The sequence below is a fragment of the Pyxicephalus adspersus genome, chromosome 7 (assembly GCF_032062135.1).
Source record: "Pyxicephalus adspersus chromosome 7, UCB_Pads_2.0, whole genome shotgun sequence".
Lineage (NCBI taxonomy): Eukaryota > Metazoa > Chordata > Amphibia > Anura > Pyxicephalidae > Pyxicephalus > Pyxicephalus adspersus.
Genome location: NC_092864.1, coordinates 1,722,371 through 1,739,515, shown reverse-complemented (window position 1 = coordinate 1,739,515; position 17,145 = coordinate 1,722,371). Strand labels below are relative to the sequence as shown.

Genomic DNA, 17,145 nt, shown 5'->3' with positions numbered 1-17,145 from the left:
CCAGGACGGCGTGGGACTCAATTGAAGAAAGGTCCAGTGCGATTGTGGGATCTGCGGAATTAAAGGTAAGTGCAATTTTTTATTATTTTTCACTTTAGTTCCTCTTTAAAAGCTTTTGGTAATAGCATGCTTTTATTCGTTTTGTTTTAAATTTATATATATATTGTTTCACTTTTTTATTAAAGGACGCACATTTACATATGAAAAAAATCCTTATTACTCTACTTATTACTACTACTACTACTATGATTGGGATGTTCTAAGTTCCCATTTGGTGAAAAATCCAGCTGCAGGATCTTGGGTTCTGAATGCTCAAGGAAATTCATCACTTTCTGTTAAAATATTGGGATTTTCTGGTAAGTTTTATTATCTTAGTGTATATGAATAATTAGTATAAGGATTTTCAGAGATATATGCTGATTAATAAAATTTAATGTTCTCATTTTTTACATTTTTGCAGGGCTGGGCAAACCAGGTAAGCTGGACGTATGGTGGTAATGTAATTCCCTTCGATGTATTATATCTCCATATCTTACTAATATGTGCTGGGCCTGGGCCTAGGGCAATACTCCTCTAGCAATTTAATACACAACTTTTCTATGGACATTAAACTGCATATCCAGTTTGGGACATCTGGGGAGAAAAGGGGTTTATTGAAATGTCCTTACACATAAGAGCAATGGTAACTGATGGGGTGATTGTCATTACTAACATGGATTTATAACCCTAGACAATGTGATTGGTGATATATTTACTTCTGGGACATAAAACAAGTTTTTTTTATTAATCATGTGTATGTATTGTTTGTGTTTTATTTGGAATATTTTTCCCACGTGGTGTGTTTATTTCCAGGTCTTCTCTTTAATCATTTTTGGGAATAGGTGAAGTGTACTATGTACCCCTGTACTCATTCCTCAGATTAGGGAGAGGGGCTATTTAGGGACATAGGGCTCCTTTTTAGTGGGGATTTTAGATTTCTCATTTTCTTGGTTTTGATACATAAAAAATACTCCAAATACACACCTGGGCCAGGAAAGGTTGTATGGACTGGTTTCAGGTATAGTTCTATTTTATAGAAAATTCATATAACCAGAGAAAATATTGTTTTTTTTCCATTTTTTTAGGGACTTGTTTGAATTCTGATTGCCATCCCAATGCAACTTGTTCTGAGTTTGGAGGATATGGGGAGTGCACATGTAAACCGGGTTTTGTTGGAGATGGAATATCTTGTAATGATATAAATGAATGCCAGAGCTATTACACCAACAATTGTAACTATTATGGGTATGGTTACTGTGTGAACACTATCGGATCTTACACCTGTAATTGTAGTAATGGATTCGTATATAAGGAAGATTTTGGCTGTGTTGATATTGATGAGTGTGCAGACAGCTCTCTTAATGACTGTTCCCCGCTAGCTGTATGTACAAACCAATATTATGGATCCTATACCTGTACTTGTCCCTATGGATACTATGGAGATGGAAAACATTGTGAGGTCAATGAATGCCAACAAGGAACTCCATGTGGCTCTAATAAAGATTGCTTTAAGTACAATGGATCATATTCCTGTGTTGACCCGTGCTACAACCACACCGTACTTAATGACCCCTGGCGCAGTACTTCTAATACATATAATTATAATAGCTGGTATTATTGGTATCATTGTGATTATGGACTGTCTGGCTGGTATCGGTTTAAAGGAGAATCTGTCCAGAAAATCCCCGAGCACTGTGTACCACAATACAGCTGTGGGACAAATAACCCCATTTGGATGAATGGCTCCCACCCTGCAGTCAGTGACGGCATTGTTAATCGTACAGCTTGTTCCAATTATTATGATGGATGCTGTACAAACCCTTTTAGTATCTCAGTAAAGATGTGTCCAGAAGGATTTTATGTCTATAAGCTACAGAGTACACCAGGCTGTGACTATGCCTATTGCACAGGTAAGCAGTGACATATAAACATTACAGTATGTTGTCAAAAAACATTCTTTTACTATAATATATTTATCCTATTATTTCTCTCAGAATCTAATTACAGCTGTTCAGGGGTGGATTGCGCTCCGGATGAGGAATGTAGAATTGTGGATGGCATTCATGGCTGTTACTGTAAAAATTCATCATATATTACTAATGGGATACAACCAGGAAATCTAGTAGGTAGGCTAAAAAAATCAGAGGGATTTTCTATTCAAATACATTTCAAAATATGTTTTTAATGCTTTATTTATTATGAATTATTTATTATTAAGGATTTGTTGTGCTTAGTGGTTTTTGGAGAAATCCAGTGGAAGGTAATTCTAACCTGGAATGTATGTCTTCTGAATCTGCTAATGAGAGGCACACCTTCATCTGTCTCCTGGACAAGGCTGACATCCCTGTAGAAAAATGGGAGCACAGCAATAAACCCAAATCATGCAAAGCAGCAATAGGGAAAGAACCAGCACTGCTAAGCAAACCACCATCACTGGTAACTGATGACTGAAAGGAAGAGGTTCCATTGTACATGTTTTGAGTCAGGTTCCTCCCAAACTCCCAGCCAAGTTTGGTTCCTTGTGTACTGGCTGGCCCATTAAGCATCTTAGTCACAGTAAGGAGATGAAAACATAATACAAAACCTGTGAGCTAGAATACCTGTTTAATTCACCACTTATAACCAAGCACTCTGAGGGAAAGGGTTCTCAATCCCCTCTACTGTTTTCAGATCGTGTTCCTGTCTATCCAAAAATGGAGACAGTGGCCCAGATTTATTTAAGCTTTCCAAGGCTGGAGCAAATACATTTTCATTAGTGAACCTGGGTGATCCAGCAAACCTGGAATGGATCTGGTCCAGGATTCAAAGCATTTGCTAGCAAATAGCAAATGACATTGAAGAAATCCATTCCAGGTTTGCTTGATCACCTAGCTTCACTGATGAAAGTGTATTCTCTCCAGCCTTGGAGAGCTTTAATAAATCAGTGTCAGTGGGCCTGATTTATTAAAGCTTTCCAAGGTTGGAGCGAGAACACTTTCATCAGTGAAGCTGAGTGATCCAGCAAACGTGGAATGGATCTTGTCTAGGATTCAAAACATTTGTTAGCCAATAACAAATGACTTTGAATAAATCTATTCCAGGTTTGATGGATCACCTAGCTTCACTGATGAAAGTGTATCCTCTCCAGCCTTGGAGAGCTTTGATAAATCAGGGCCAAAAAATTTGTGGGACTTGCAGGAAACACGAGTTAATGAGCTAGAAGATGAGCTGTGTGATGATGCACATCTTTTACTCAATTCAGAGGAGCTTCGAAAGAGAAGTGTTATGTTGATAGTAGCCCAATAGGTATTTGTTGTCTTGGTTCTGCAGCTGTTTCTGGGGGTTGCAGTTGAGTTGGTGGTGCTGGTATTAGTGGTGGTAATGTATTACCAAAAACCAGGTCTCAAATTAGTGCAAGAAGACATGCAGCACTTGTTGACAAATTTTGGCACATTTTTGCCAGGGAAGGCGGGCACATTTTACACTTAAATACCTGGGGATGGGGCAAAGCAACAGAAAGCAAAGTGGCATAAGTCAAAAAGTTTGGTAATAATTCCAACCTGAAGTATAAAAAAAGAAATTGCATGAAAGATGACTTCACTTTAGCAACCTAGGTCACAAACAATTTCTGTTTAATCCGTATTTATTATGAGTGACTGTACAGTATTTTTTTTAAATTGGAGAATATGTTTAAAAACCCAGAAAATATAATATAAGTAAGTTGTCATTTAGAGGTAAGTCTCAGCATGGTCTTCTCTTCTGTTTCTGCAGATGATATTACACCACAAGTCACCTGTGGCCTGGGGAACATAGAAGTGAGGTTCAGCAAATGTCAGCTGGAAAATCTGGGCTATAACACCTCATCCATTAATATGAATTACTGCCGAGGAGTCACTGAGAGAAGCAATAAAAGTTATATTACTCTTGTCACATGGCCGACAAATGGTGCTTGTGGGGGATATACTCAGGTATGTGGGTGGTCACTGATATGATAACAAATTTCTTATGGAGATATAAAAAGAGTATCAATCTATGTCTCACAGGCGCCTCCGACACCCTTCTGAATATTGCTAACAACATTATGATCCGGAGTTTTGTAGTTAACTTTGTGTTTTCCTGACCATGGTTTACGTTTGGTTCATGGAAAGGATACGTTCTTGTTTTACTTTCCAAACTTGAGCAAAGTTTCCTCCCAAATCCTAATCCATTTTTAGTGACACATTCTGGGCTTTATAGTTAACTAAAAAAGTTTTGCAATATTGTTCTCATATCATTCATCACTAAACAAAAGTCTACAAATATAATGAATAGCTGGAATCAGAACAAGATTTTCTGCAAATTTTGCAAATCTATCATCCACTTTTGTTATCAAAATATAAAAAAAAAAGCCAAAGTAATTCAAAATTCTTGGGACAAGATGAAAGCTTCCAAATAATCCTGATCCCTGTGTGCTGCACTCCCTTTGGATATTAGACAAAGGCAATGACATGTTTGCATGACCATTGTTCCCCACCAATGGAGTCCCACTTTTTGCTTAAACCGAATAGGTATTTGATGTTTATATTTCGTTCACTTACTAAATGTGGTAATTTAATATCTATTTTATGTGATCGTTATTACAAAATATCAAATTCAAACTAACATCAAATGATTGAATACAAATTGAATGACTATAATATCTACTTCATGTTCACAATGTGGTCACACCATATTTACTTTATTGATTTGAATACATGATATCATGACAAAAATATCAAACACTTTATTTGTCTGAGCAGAAAAGAAAACTTGATATATATATGAGGAGAGAGGGGGAGAAAGAGACAGATCCTTGACTTTTTTGTTTTTATTCTGACTGTAAATGTTCTTTATTTTTCAGAATGATGGAACTAATATTATATATAGAAATACTATAAACCTTTCATCAACATCTAATAAGAAGTATGTCATTAACTTTCAATGTTCCTATCCGTTCAATATGGAAATCAGCCTTCTAAACCCAATCAGAAACAACTACACAGAGTGAGTCCTATCGCTTTGGTGCGCTGAGTACACGATAAATGAGCTTTAGTTGTTTTTCAATGTTTTCCCTTCAATTGGTGTTCAGGGCTTTTGCTAGAATTTGTATTATATATTGTCTAGAACCATTTAACAAAACTGATCCAAAAACTCTGGATTCTAAATGTCCAGAATCTGGACCCTAGTTAATAATTCTGGTGGTTGGTTCTGTTCCCTGGAGAGTCACTATAGTAGCCACATGGAAGTGATGATGGTAAGTGAAAATAATACAAACTGTATTTTCACTTTGTTGTGTTTTCCCTCATGTGGATGAAATAATGTTTAACTGCCCAACAGTGTCATCTTCTGATACCGACAATATTCATTTCCTCCCAAATTCACCTCCTAGCTATGACCAGGCTGGGTTCAGAAATGATGGAGCTATGCAAAGCCCCTAATATTCAGATTTTATTTGAGTAACCTGGGTACTGGAATGCTCTGCTCATTACTTCTAACATTTTTGTAAACTCCTTATTCCTCATGGGGTTAAGAGATGGAAGGCAGATGAACCGATCAGTACATGGAAATAAGTGGGGCTTTGTGTTTAGGTGGCCATCTATGCCCCGGAGCCTTGGACCTTCCAGATTACCCATATCTGTGTCCTTAAAAAGGGGATTCACCTTTTCTATTTCTTTGTTTGTCCTATAACAAATGACCATTGTCACTGAGACAGTAAGTAAGAAAAAATCCAAATCTTAAAGTCTTCTGAGAGAGAGGAGATTTCCTACATTGGAGATGCCCCTTTATATACGAATTCCTTAAACTTCTGTTGGATTTCCTAAATTTTACTGTGGTTTTTACAAATTTCCCCAAAAGTGCAAAAAAAAAGAAAAACTTACAGGGGATTTGATTATTTTATCTGAAATGAAGAAAAAAAAAATGCAAATGCACCCAACTCTTTATGCATCCTGACACCTAGAACCTGCTATCTCTATCTATTAACAACATCTAACACATTATTTCCGTCACTGTTAATATATTTTTTGTTCTTTTACCAGCGTTACTGTTATCAATGTTACTGGAACACAAAATTTCACAATAGTAATGGGTCTGTTTAAAGATTCAAGCTACACCACCCAATATACAGACTCCGAGGTGTGGCTGGACTCCTCCTCCATGCTATATGTTGGTGCCATTGTAATTGGAGCTACAAGCTCATCTCAGTTTGTTCTCGTTGTGAAAAACTGCTACGCCACTTCGACCTTTGACGGCAGCTACGGCATGATATACGACATCATAACGGATCGGTCAGTTCATATTTATGCGTTGTACATTTGTTTTCCCAGACTATAATAAGATTTGCAGTTTTATATTTGAACTTGTTTTGTAAATTTAACACAGAGCACCCAGTCAGATCTGCAACAAAGAAAATATAAATATTTTATATCCAGGCTGGAGAAATCCCTGGAATGCCTGGATGCTGGGAAATGGAAGTCACAAGTCATCTCTTTGTTACTGATTGGCTGTTTGTTTCCCCCATCCTTTATGTAATTAGAGTCCATAGGGTCGCATTATGTAGAGTGTAAAAGCAGATTGTACTACTGAGTATTTAAAGTGAGTGAAGAATGACATTGACTGCGGTAACCCCTTCTGTAAATTGGTAGGGTGCCCTGGATTCACTTTTACTCATCACCCAGGCCGGGGGGGCTGATATCTTGGAACCCGTTATTAAAGAGGTTTTTGGCAAAGAAGAGATTATTAAAAGAGGTGCCTAGACATTCCTAAAAAATTCCCAGAAAATGTTTTCTAGATTTATTTTAAACATTCATTCATAATATATGTTAATATTTATTAAAAATTCAAGTATGCTAATCCTTGTCTGATGATTCCACTTCCAGATGCCCCAACAGGAACGATCCCACAATCAGTGTGCTAGAAAACGGAGTTTCTCTTAAAAGTCGTTTTTCACTTAAATTCCCGGGAGGCTTCAATCAAGTTTATATACACTGCCAGGTCGGCTTGTGTGACACCTACAGCTACTCCTGCTACTCTGTGAGTATTGATCCATTCATGCACAATTCTTTATCTTTAGATTAGAAATCCAGGACAATGCCAGGAAGAGATGCGTATGAGCATTCTTTGCATTGTTTTTGCATTGTATTTTTCCAGAAGCTTCATGGAGCGTCTCAGGGCAATCTGCCGGCTCCACTTTATTGGGAATGCTTTCAAACACTTTTAGTTTAGCGTTCATCAGCTCATTGCAACCAGTGGCCCAAACCATGCAAACACCGGACACAATCTCTACTGAATGCTTCTGGACACCTTATAAGTGAAAGTGAGAGCCCAAGGAGTGAATAACCACGTGGGCAGCCAATCTAAAGTTTTTCTTGACACTCAAGGCTCTTAGGACCTCTTATGTGGTCCATTAAATATTGAAATCCCATTCTACCCTTTATTCATTTCTTCACATTTTGTGAAATTACCAGTAAATCATCGCTTGCCCGATTTGACCCCAAGAGGTCAGGATGATTTAGTGGCAGAATCCATATCCGGGTGTACAGTGCATTCAGATGGCTAAACCTCAGCCAATGACAGAGCCAACATGCGGCTCAATGATTTCAGCCCAGGCCACTGACAGCTGTCATCATCCGGACTGGCTGAGCTGCATGCCCATTGATATTGAAGTCACTGACTGATATATTGTATGGCTCGGACAATCCACAACTCTGAATCTTTATTCACTTCAAATGGCTGATGTTTGAGTTGTATTTAACACAAACCCAACCCCGACCACCAAGCAACTTTTCAGTTATGTTCTGAGTATGAATATGATGCGCAATGTTCTAATTTCAGTGGTGTCCTTCAATGAGATCCTCCTTGGATGGGATTACTGTGAGAGATATGACCATTGGTCCTATTAAACAGAAAGGTAAGATCTGTTCATGATAAACTATTCGTATTTATTTATATTTGGGAAATCCAATATGTCACATATATTTATACCCATACTTATCTCTCCACAAATATTTCTTATTACAAGGAATGTAATAAATGCTTTTCCCTCAATGTGATAACAGGAGGATTGGGAACAGGTGACCATATACATGAGATTATTTATTTAGCAGGAATATTATATAAAATGTCTTATTTTTAATGAATAAATCACTGATTTTGATGAAAATAATGATTTTTGTTTGTTTTTTTATTTCCAGCTAATGTGTCTTCAGATGGAGGTAAGCAGGACGAGTTATATTATATTCAATTATATGCTAGTCAAAGGGTATCACACAGTTGTATGGTTGGTGGAGCAACACACCGGGGGATAAAACATAGAATCTGATCTTGTCATCTATTCCAGAAACATGTATTCATTTCAAGAATTAAGTATTAAGTTATTGGGAATTTTGTATACGGGACAGGCGATGAGTCCTCCAACCCAAGAGCAATCTAAGGACCAATGTAAATGGGATGTTTTGAATCCATCTAGCAAAGCTCCAAGTGAATTAGTGAGATCGATACAACAGATTGTGATTCCAGTGAATGGGAGAGCTCTAAGCTGCACTTTCACAAACATGTACAGAATCCAGATAACACATAATTGAACATTTTACATATGGGGGTCAGTGGGAGGGTTATTCACAGAAGATCTCTTTGAGTCTTTTGAACTATAAATGTACGGATTGGTTGTCATCTAATGTTTGGGCGAACATTTGAAAATGACCATTTCTGTTTGTTTTTGTCTTTCAGGCGCTGCTGTTCCAACGGCAAAGCTTTTCATCTCGGCCATTCTTTTCCTGTTACTATTGTATTAGTATTACTCTGACTGGCTGTATATCAGTAAAAGGATTTCATATTGCCACAGGGTTCTATAAATTATCAAAGCGGATTTTTCTTCTATGGGAATAAACAGTGTGAGCCGCTAGTGGAGCCAAAGTCTGGACAAGCCGGTCATTTACAGCTGGTTTATTCCAATCAGAGCTCCCAGCATGTCCAAGACTAATAAATCAGGACATGAATTAATCATCAGGACAAATGGAGGGAAATAAAGACATTTGCTGGGCTTAGTAGACAGGGAAGTCACAAACTTTCATTTACAATTGGGGATATAGAGGGTTCACGTGGCACCTTCAGCACTTTGTGTTACTGATTACAGTCAAACGTCTGAATTATTATTTTATAGTCTTATTGGATCTTTTTCTATTTCTAATTACTAATATTTACACTTACCATTACTAGCTTGGAATATAAACCTCGCTTATTAACGTTCAAAATCTTCCATATAATATATATATATTATCAGAATAAATGTGTGATTCATGAGGGATGAAATGTGTGTGTGTGTAATTATTATCATTTTATCAAAGAGCTTCACATAGTGATTAAGCATAGGTCTTTGGTTGTTCTTTATTGCTTAATGTTCAATTTCAGTAAATTAAATAAAATAAAGGTGCAAAGAAATGGAAATACATACAGAGTTATTTTTTGAGTGGCAATATATAATAACATAAAAGTAAATATACAGAGCAAGACATTAAGTACAGAAAGTTGTGATAAGTAAAATCCCTATCCCCAAAACTCTGTGTGGGGTTTTCTGGGATATTCAAACTAAACATGTAAATAATTGAAGCCCATATTTCCCATGGAGGAACATTTTTTAGGTCTCTTAAGTTTAACGTGTTTTGCCTTATTAGGCTTCCTCAGGGGAGCACAAGACAGGTAATTGTTCTTAATGTTTCAAAAAGCTTTAAAAAAGGGAAATATTACTGAACAAAAAATCAAACTAGCTAAAACGTGCTTTATGTTATTATTGTGGTGTTTCCAAGTGTACAACATGCGACAGAACCTGACAGCAAAATCAACCAGAAGGGTTTTGAGTAGTCCAAATATTCAGAATAAAGAAACCAGTATCTTCAGTATCTTCCAAACATACTATGCGCTCTTCCACCAGTATGGAGCCATGGCATTCATTAAAAATATTCAGTCCCCATTTGATGACCTTTTTCAGCCACCTGTCCCTGATGTCATGCTGTAGTTTTGCCATCACCAACCACCCTAGCACCAGTACAACCACCAACAGCATACTTAGAGCAGAATAGCTGCAGAATATGTGAAACCCCCAGGAACATGTTGATTTCACACCAAAAAGAACACGTACAATACTAGACTCGAGAGTCAATAAGCCATTTCCCGGGGCTCCCGACCACATCTTGTACCCTGTTACTTTCAATAGTATTTTCCTGGGTTGATATATTATGAGAATGTCCAATAAAATCTTTGTGACTGATTGTTTTACTAAAAATAATTGGGTGGGAACATTGTGGTATTAGATTGACGTAACATAAATGAGTATTGGATTAGGATACATGCTTCTTACTGGCCATGTTAAATACAGCGACATACAGGATTGGTTGAATAATACATATAGTTCTTCTATTATCCATATACCATTATCTTCCAGCCTACTTTTATAATTATATTACTTGTGATAACTGTATAGATGGATGCAGCTTATAATACGCATGGAAGTTGTTGAAATGTCTTAGAATATTCCTGGACCCGCTCACATCTTGTACCATGGGAAGCCCATAGGAGGACCAAGAGGAGAACAGGACGTGGTGGGTCTCACACCCCATAATCTATGTTGTCTCCATCATGAATAGTGTTGGTGTTCGAATTCGGGTTGTCCTGTTATTCAACCTGAATATGGCTGTTCTAATTCGGATAGACCCGACCCAAAAAACACGGGATTCGACTGCAAAAATTTTGGAAAAAATGTTTTTTAAAAAAATAAATAATAATGGTAAATTCATTTAATAGAGGTGTGTTTTTATTTTAAATGTTTTTAAAAATTTTTTACAGGTTATCCAACAATTACATTATGAATCATAATGTCATTGTGGGATCCCCAGACCGTGGGAACTTTTGGTGTTACAGCTAATTTGAAGCATGTGCCTTCTATTAGCTGTAACCTCAGGCAATACCAGGGCAATAGAAGTTCAATGGGCATATGTATCTCCATTCATCACCTCTACTGCTCTGTGATTGGCTGGGGAGAGAAAAATATATATATATATATAATAAATATATAAATAAATATATATATATATATATATATATATATATTAAATAAATATATATACTAATAAAGAGCACCTGTCACATCAATATTAAAGAGCACCAGTCACATCAATAATAAAGAGCACCTGCCACATTAATGATAAAGAGCACCTGTCACATGAATATTAAAGAGGACCTGTCACATCAATATTAAAGAGCACCTGTCACATCAATAGTAAAGAGGACCTGTCACATGAACAATAAAGAGGACCTGTCACGTGCATAATAAAGAGGACCTGTCGCATGAACAATAATGAGGACCTGTCACATGCACAATAAAGAGGACCTGTCACATGAATAATAAAGAGGACCTGTCACATGAACAATAAAGAGGACCTGTCACATGAATAATAAAAAAGGACAGATCCTCTTTATTATTCATGACAGGTCCTCTTTATTATTGATGTGACAGGTGGATGTAGAAGCTCTACACAGTCCTGAAAAAAATTTCGCTCCCTTTGACTTTAATGGTGTTCGAATTTGACATTCAATCATCTGAATAATTTTGGTCTATTTGAGCGAATAACTGACAAATCCAATAGTGAGCTATTCCACCAACACTAATCATGGACCCAAACTGCTTCCATCACTGCGTCTCATTTTGTCTGAAATAAATCATCTGTGATATTTTGGGAACATTCTTAACACGCCTCGTTACCACTTACTGTATTGCTTTGAGCCTTTTTTTACTATTTGATTTTACTGTCCAAACAAAAATGTTGTCAGACTTGTCAGAAGAATTGTTACCCAGAAATATGTGCAGTGCCCTTAAGACTTCTACTCAAGGAAATGATAACGTGTATTTCCCAAATATGACAACATGTAAATTACTTATATCTCTCATCTCATAATGGAACTGACACAATCCCAATATAACATCAGCTGTAGAATATTCCTTTATGTTGTATCAATGTTTATTTGGGTGTGTGTGCATTTATATATATGATGTCTAACTTCTACCTGCTATACCATGATGGATAAAACTTCACAAACATGTTTGCTGGATACTTTGATTTTTACTTTAATTTTGGAATATATATACAGTCATGACCAAAAATATTGGCACCCTTGCATTTATATCAGAAAATGTACCAATTCTTCCAGAACATTGCTGCAATTACAAATGCTTTGGTATTGTCTTGTTTTTTTTCTTTTGTTGGCACTGAAATAACACAAAAAACAGAGAAAGAAAATCTAAGACATTCCACACAATTTTATCCTGAACAAAATTATTGGCACCCTCAGCTTAATACTTGATAGCACAGCCTTTGGAAGAAATAACTAATGTTGTCTAGAAGTTTTACTTTATAACCCCATAACAGAGTTTTCAACATAAAACTTCACTAACAAAAGAATAAAGCCAAAGGGTCTATGGTTATTCGCCAAAAAGATGAATCCAAAAGTAGTGAGTTGCGTGGCACAAAATATATATTTAAAACTTTAGAAGGTTTATTGAGGTTAAGTTAAAACCCTCAAAGTTTCTAATAACATTAAATACAATGTTCATTGCTAAAGCATACCATGGTACATAATTACAAAGTAGATGTGGTTTACAACAATAGAAATTAGGTGATGGTAATCAAACCCAACGCATTTCACAGGAACAACCCAACTCTTTAGGAGCAATACCATAGGCATAAAAAAAAGACTCTTTAAAATCAAAGCAAAAGGAAAGTTATCAAATAGAAGTATTATTCGTAGAGTTCATGTAAATCAACTTTACGATATAATAATTAGGATAATTACCATATGAAACCTTGCAAGAAATAAAAAACAAAATCTTGGGACGGGACTTCCAAAACAGGCAGGTGTGTAACCAAGTTTAGATTTTTGTAGATGTACATGTACACATCTATGTTGCATAGACGAAAACAAAAATAAGTCATAATAGTAAGGTAGGACATTCTTAAAATGATATGTCCAAAAAGTTATTCTGAATAAGATAAAAAAAATTAAAAAATGGTCTTTAGAAAAAAGTATTTAAGAGAGTATCCAATTATGCTCTAGGAAAGCTAAGAATTGAAAAATAACCAATTAAAGAGGGATGCTGTAACTTTTTCTCAGCCAGATAAGTTATTTGTCACTATGTTAGTATTGTAGTAAGGTTGCCTATAGCAGATGGTTTCTGTGGTGAACTGACATATATTCTTGGGACTTACTGGGAGAAACAGGATGGAATTGTTTGTATAATGGTTTCACCACAGAAACGAACTGCTATAGGCAACCTTAGGTCAATATACGGGGGATGTAACACAACATTTCAAATATCAATCTGTTGGGGGCTCCCCATAGTTATTTTTTTTTTTTGTAGAGTCAGTATAAGTTGTTATAATATATTTGTATTCAAAAGTTTCCTAAAGAGATAAACTGAAAAATATTAAAGTGTTCATACTTCATGAATTGGAAATGTCTAACTTGTTCAGCTTGAAGTCTTGAGGAATGTCGAGTTTGCTTCAGACAAAATAAATGACTTTTCTTTGTATAACAATAAAAAAATATAAGGAAGTCAGGGTAAAATATTAGGTGACTTTTGCCCAGAGCCCTTTTATATTTCTGCTTTTATGAAACAAATCATTGTTGGGAGCAGACTTTGTTAATGAAGGATCGCTACATAAAGCCGATTGTAAAAGAAGAAGAAGAATGTCTCTGCTATGGTAAAACCCGACTGGACGAATATGGGGGGGTGGGTTTAATATCTTGCTGGTTGATGTATGAATAGACACTGCATGGAGGACTCAATGAAGAATGTACAGACTTCACTTAGAATGTGTGAAAGCTGCATCACCATTCCCTTCGGTTCTCAAACTCTTGAGTAAAATGTAAGTTCAATACCGTTCTTGGTCATCACAAAAATTTACCGGCAGGAGTGATGTGTTGTTAATGTCAATAAGACATCTAACAATTTCTTATAATATTCATGAAAAGATCCTGTTTCATAATGTGAGTCCAACAAGATAACTCAAAGTTGGTCATGTCGAACAAGAAGATAAATCATAGAAGACTGACCACAGAAAATAGTGGTTGAGACGCCCCTTTTCAACTTTTCTTTTTTTGTTCTAGTGTATTAGTATTAATCAGTATCATTATACAGTATTTATATAGCGCTGACATATTGCGTAGCACTTTACAAAGTCCATAGTCATGTCACTAAATCTCCTTCAAAGGAGCTCATAATCAAATGTCCCTACCATAGTCATATGTTATTAGCACAGTCTAAGGTCAATTTGGGGGCAAACCAATTATTCCAGCATAATTAATAAATATTCCAGATGACCAATGTCATATTTTGGCTAGAAGTCTGCTCTAAACATCCACTTCTCATCCTGAAGAATACAACTTTCAACAGCTTAATTTTGTATGTTGCTTCTAGTAACGTATTTTTACTGATGAGATCTTTAAAGGTCAGCTTGGTAAATCTATATACCAAGTAATGTACATACCTGGGCAGCACCGTGGCTTAGAGGTATCACTTTTGCCTTTGCAGTGCTAGGTCCCAGGTTCAAATTTCGGCCAGGACATTATCTGCATGGAGTTTGCAGGTTCTCCCCGTGTCTGTGTGTGTTTCCTCTGGGTACTCCGGTTTTCCTAAAATATGCATTAAGGTTAATTGGCTTCCCCTCAAAATTGACCTTAGACTACATTATTGACAGATGACTATGGTAGGGACATTAGATTGTGGGCTCCTCTGAGGGACAGTTAGTAACACGACTATTGACTTTGTACAGCACTGCATAATATGATGGTGCTATATAAATACTGTGTAATAATAATATATTTATATATACAGCAAAGCTCATATGGAAAACAGCTAATGTTCCTACAAAACTTGTCAGAATGTTAGATGTCCAGGCTGATTATACAGACAATACAACAACACTATTCAAGATTTGTCTGTTGTTTTAATGATCCCTATATGCAGTTTTTTTTATTTATTTTTAAACTTGATGGGAATTTTTTAATTTTCATTGAGGACAAAGGAAAAGGACTGACAGTACCATGTGGGTCAATGCCAAAAATTATAATATTAGAAAACAGTGATTCTCCCTAGACAGAAATGTCAGCTCTCCCGATTATCAAATTTTTTAGACTATAAGACATACTCCCCCCAACCCACATCTTATGGTCCAAATACTGCCTCACTGCCAACCCACACGCGCTTCCAAGGGGAGCCAGGCAGGCGGCTGCAGTTCCATCTTGCCTGGCATGCCCCCTGTAGCATGGCCCCTTCATTCTGCAGCCTCGTAAACACTGATACCGGGATCATTCAGGGAGAGGGAGGGGAACGCCTGCAGTGCACTTTCACCCTCTTCAAGGGACCTTGCACTAAAATCATCAGGCAATGCAGAAAGACCTGTCTTACCCCTCCCTGCTGTTTCCTAGCAGCCCCATGTATAGGGATGCCGGGGATGTGTTTCAGTGTGACAAGGCTCCGTGTAACAGTGGGGAGGGAGGCAGAGAGGGCAGGAGGGTTGTCTGGTGCAGCAAGTCATTCTCATGACAGGCGAGTTTAGCTTTCCTGTCTCTATAGTCTTGTAGTGCAATATCTGTGCAATGTGTCTGTGCACTGTTACATAGTTACATAGGTTATGTTGAAAAAAGACATAAGTCCATCAAGTTCAACCACTAGGGAAATAAACATATCCCAGATATAAACCCAATAAGACATAGTTGGACCAGAAGAAGGAAAAAAAAAACCCCGGGTACAATTTGCTTCAACGGGGAAAAAAATTCCTTCCTGATCCCATGGGGCAATCAGATGTTCCCTGGATCAACAGTCACTGTTATTTTTACTTTAAATCCTTAATCCCCAGTTATATTCTGTGCTTCTAGAAAACATCCAGCTTTTTCTTAAAGCAATCTATAGTAGTTGCTGAAACTACTTCCTGAGGGAGCCGATTCCACATTACAACTCTCTGGATGCGATCTTTATGCCAGTTCTCTATCCATTTACAGATTGACATTTCTAAACCTAACTTGCATATTACCCGTCTGTGGGGTACAGTGTCAAATGTTTTAGCAAAGTCCAAGTACACTATATCAACTGCTACTCCATTGTCTACCTGTTTACTTACTTCCTCATAAAAAGAGGGTAAATTTGTTTGACAACTTCTGTCTTTCTTGAAGCCATGCTGACTATCACTTATAATATTATTTTCTAGAAGAAACTCCTCTATGTGGTTCTTTCTCAAACTATTTAAGTCCTTTCCAACTATGGATGTTAAACTAACGGGTCTGTAGTTACCTGGTAATGACTTTGCTTCCTTTTTGAAGATAGGAACCACATTGGCTTTACCCCAATCCATCTGTACCTTGCCAGTGACTAAAGAGTCTCTAAAAATTTCAAATAATAGCTTTTAAAAAACCGAGCTCAGCTCTATGTGGATGTAATCTATCAGGTCCTGGTGCTTTGTCAACCTGAATTTTTCCCAGATGTTTCTCAATCATATCAATTCTGAGCCATTGTGACTCATTTAAGGCAGTGACATTGCTATTATGAATTTGGACTTGAGCTCTGTCATTTTACTTTGTGTACACAGAGCTAAAAAAAAGTTTATTAAATCTACCTTGTCTTTATCCCCAGTTACCAACCCAGTGACATCCTTTAAGGGGCCTACATGCTCAGATCTGATATGCTCCTTGTGGTTTTCAGCAGCTTCACTGTTTTGTTGCTGGGTCGTCAGTTCCAGGTGAAACGATCTGGTACTCAGCATTCAATTTTGTCTGGGCCTGTCCAATGCAATTAAGGATATTCTCATAATTCACCAATTGCCAGATTCTTTAGATGAATCTATCCAATTGACCATCAAAATTGACCACAGACTTTGTGATCACCACATGTAAGACTCTCTCTACCAGCTGAACCCTCCATACCTCCGAACTTCTCCAGTCCAGACCTCCTCCTTCCCGGACCCAAGAAGCCAAAGTAGTTGAGCTCCTGTAGGCTGTTAGCCATTGAGAGGTTGAGGAGAAGGTCTGAAGGGCTGTTTGTATTGTGGTAAATATGGTCATTTT

General features: G+C 37.0%; 1 protein-coding gene across 1 annotated transcript in view; it reads left to right on the top strand.

The window, feature by feature from the left end:
• Positions 1-17,145, top strand: part of LOC140334630 (uromodulin-like) — a 41,320-nt gene that overhangs the window by 7,231 nt on the left and 16,944 nt on the right. The window contains exons 6-15 of the mRNA XM_072416869.1: positions 461-475; positions 1,125-1,949; positions 2,034-2,165; positions 3,790-3,986; positions 4,961-5,040; positions 6,075-6,323; positions 6,915-7,068; positions 7,870-7,945; positions 8,229-8,249; positions 8,764-8,821. Of these exons, the coding sequence (XP_072272970.1) occupies positions 461-475; positions 1,125-1,949; positions 2,034-2,165; positions 3,790-3,986; positions 4,961-5,040; positions 6,075-6,323; positions 6,915-7,068; positions 7,870-7,945; positions 8,229-8,249; positions 8,764-8,821 (1,807 nt within the window). The remainder of the gene's footprint in view (positions 1-460; positions 476-1,124; positions 1,950-2,033; positions 2,166-3,789; positions 3,987-4,960; positions 5,041-6,074; positions 6,324-6,914; positions 7,069-7,869; positions 7,946-8,228; positions 8,250-8,763; positions 8,822-17,145) is intronic.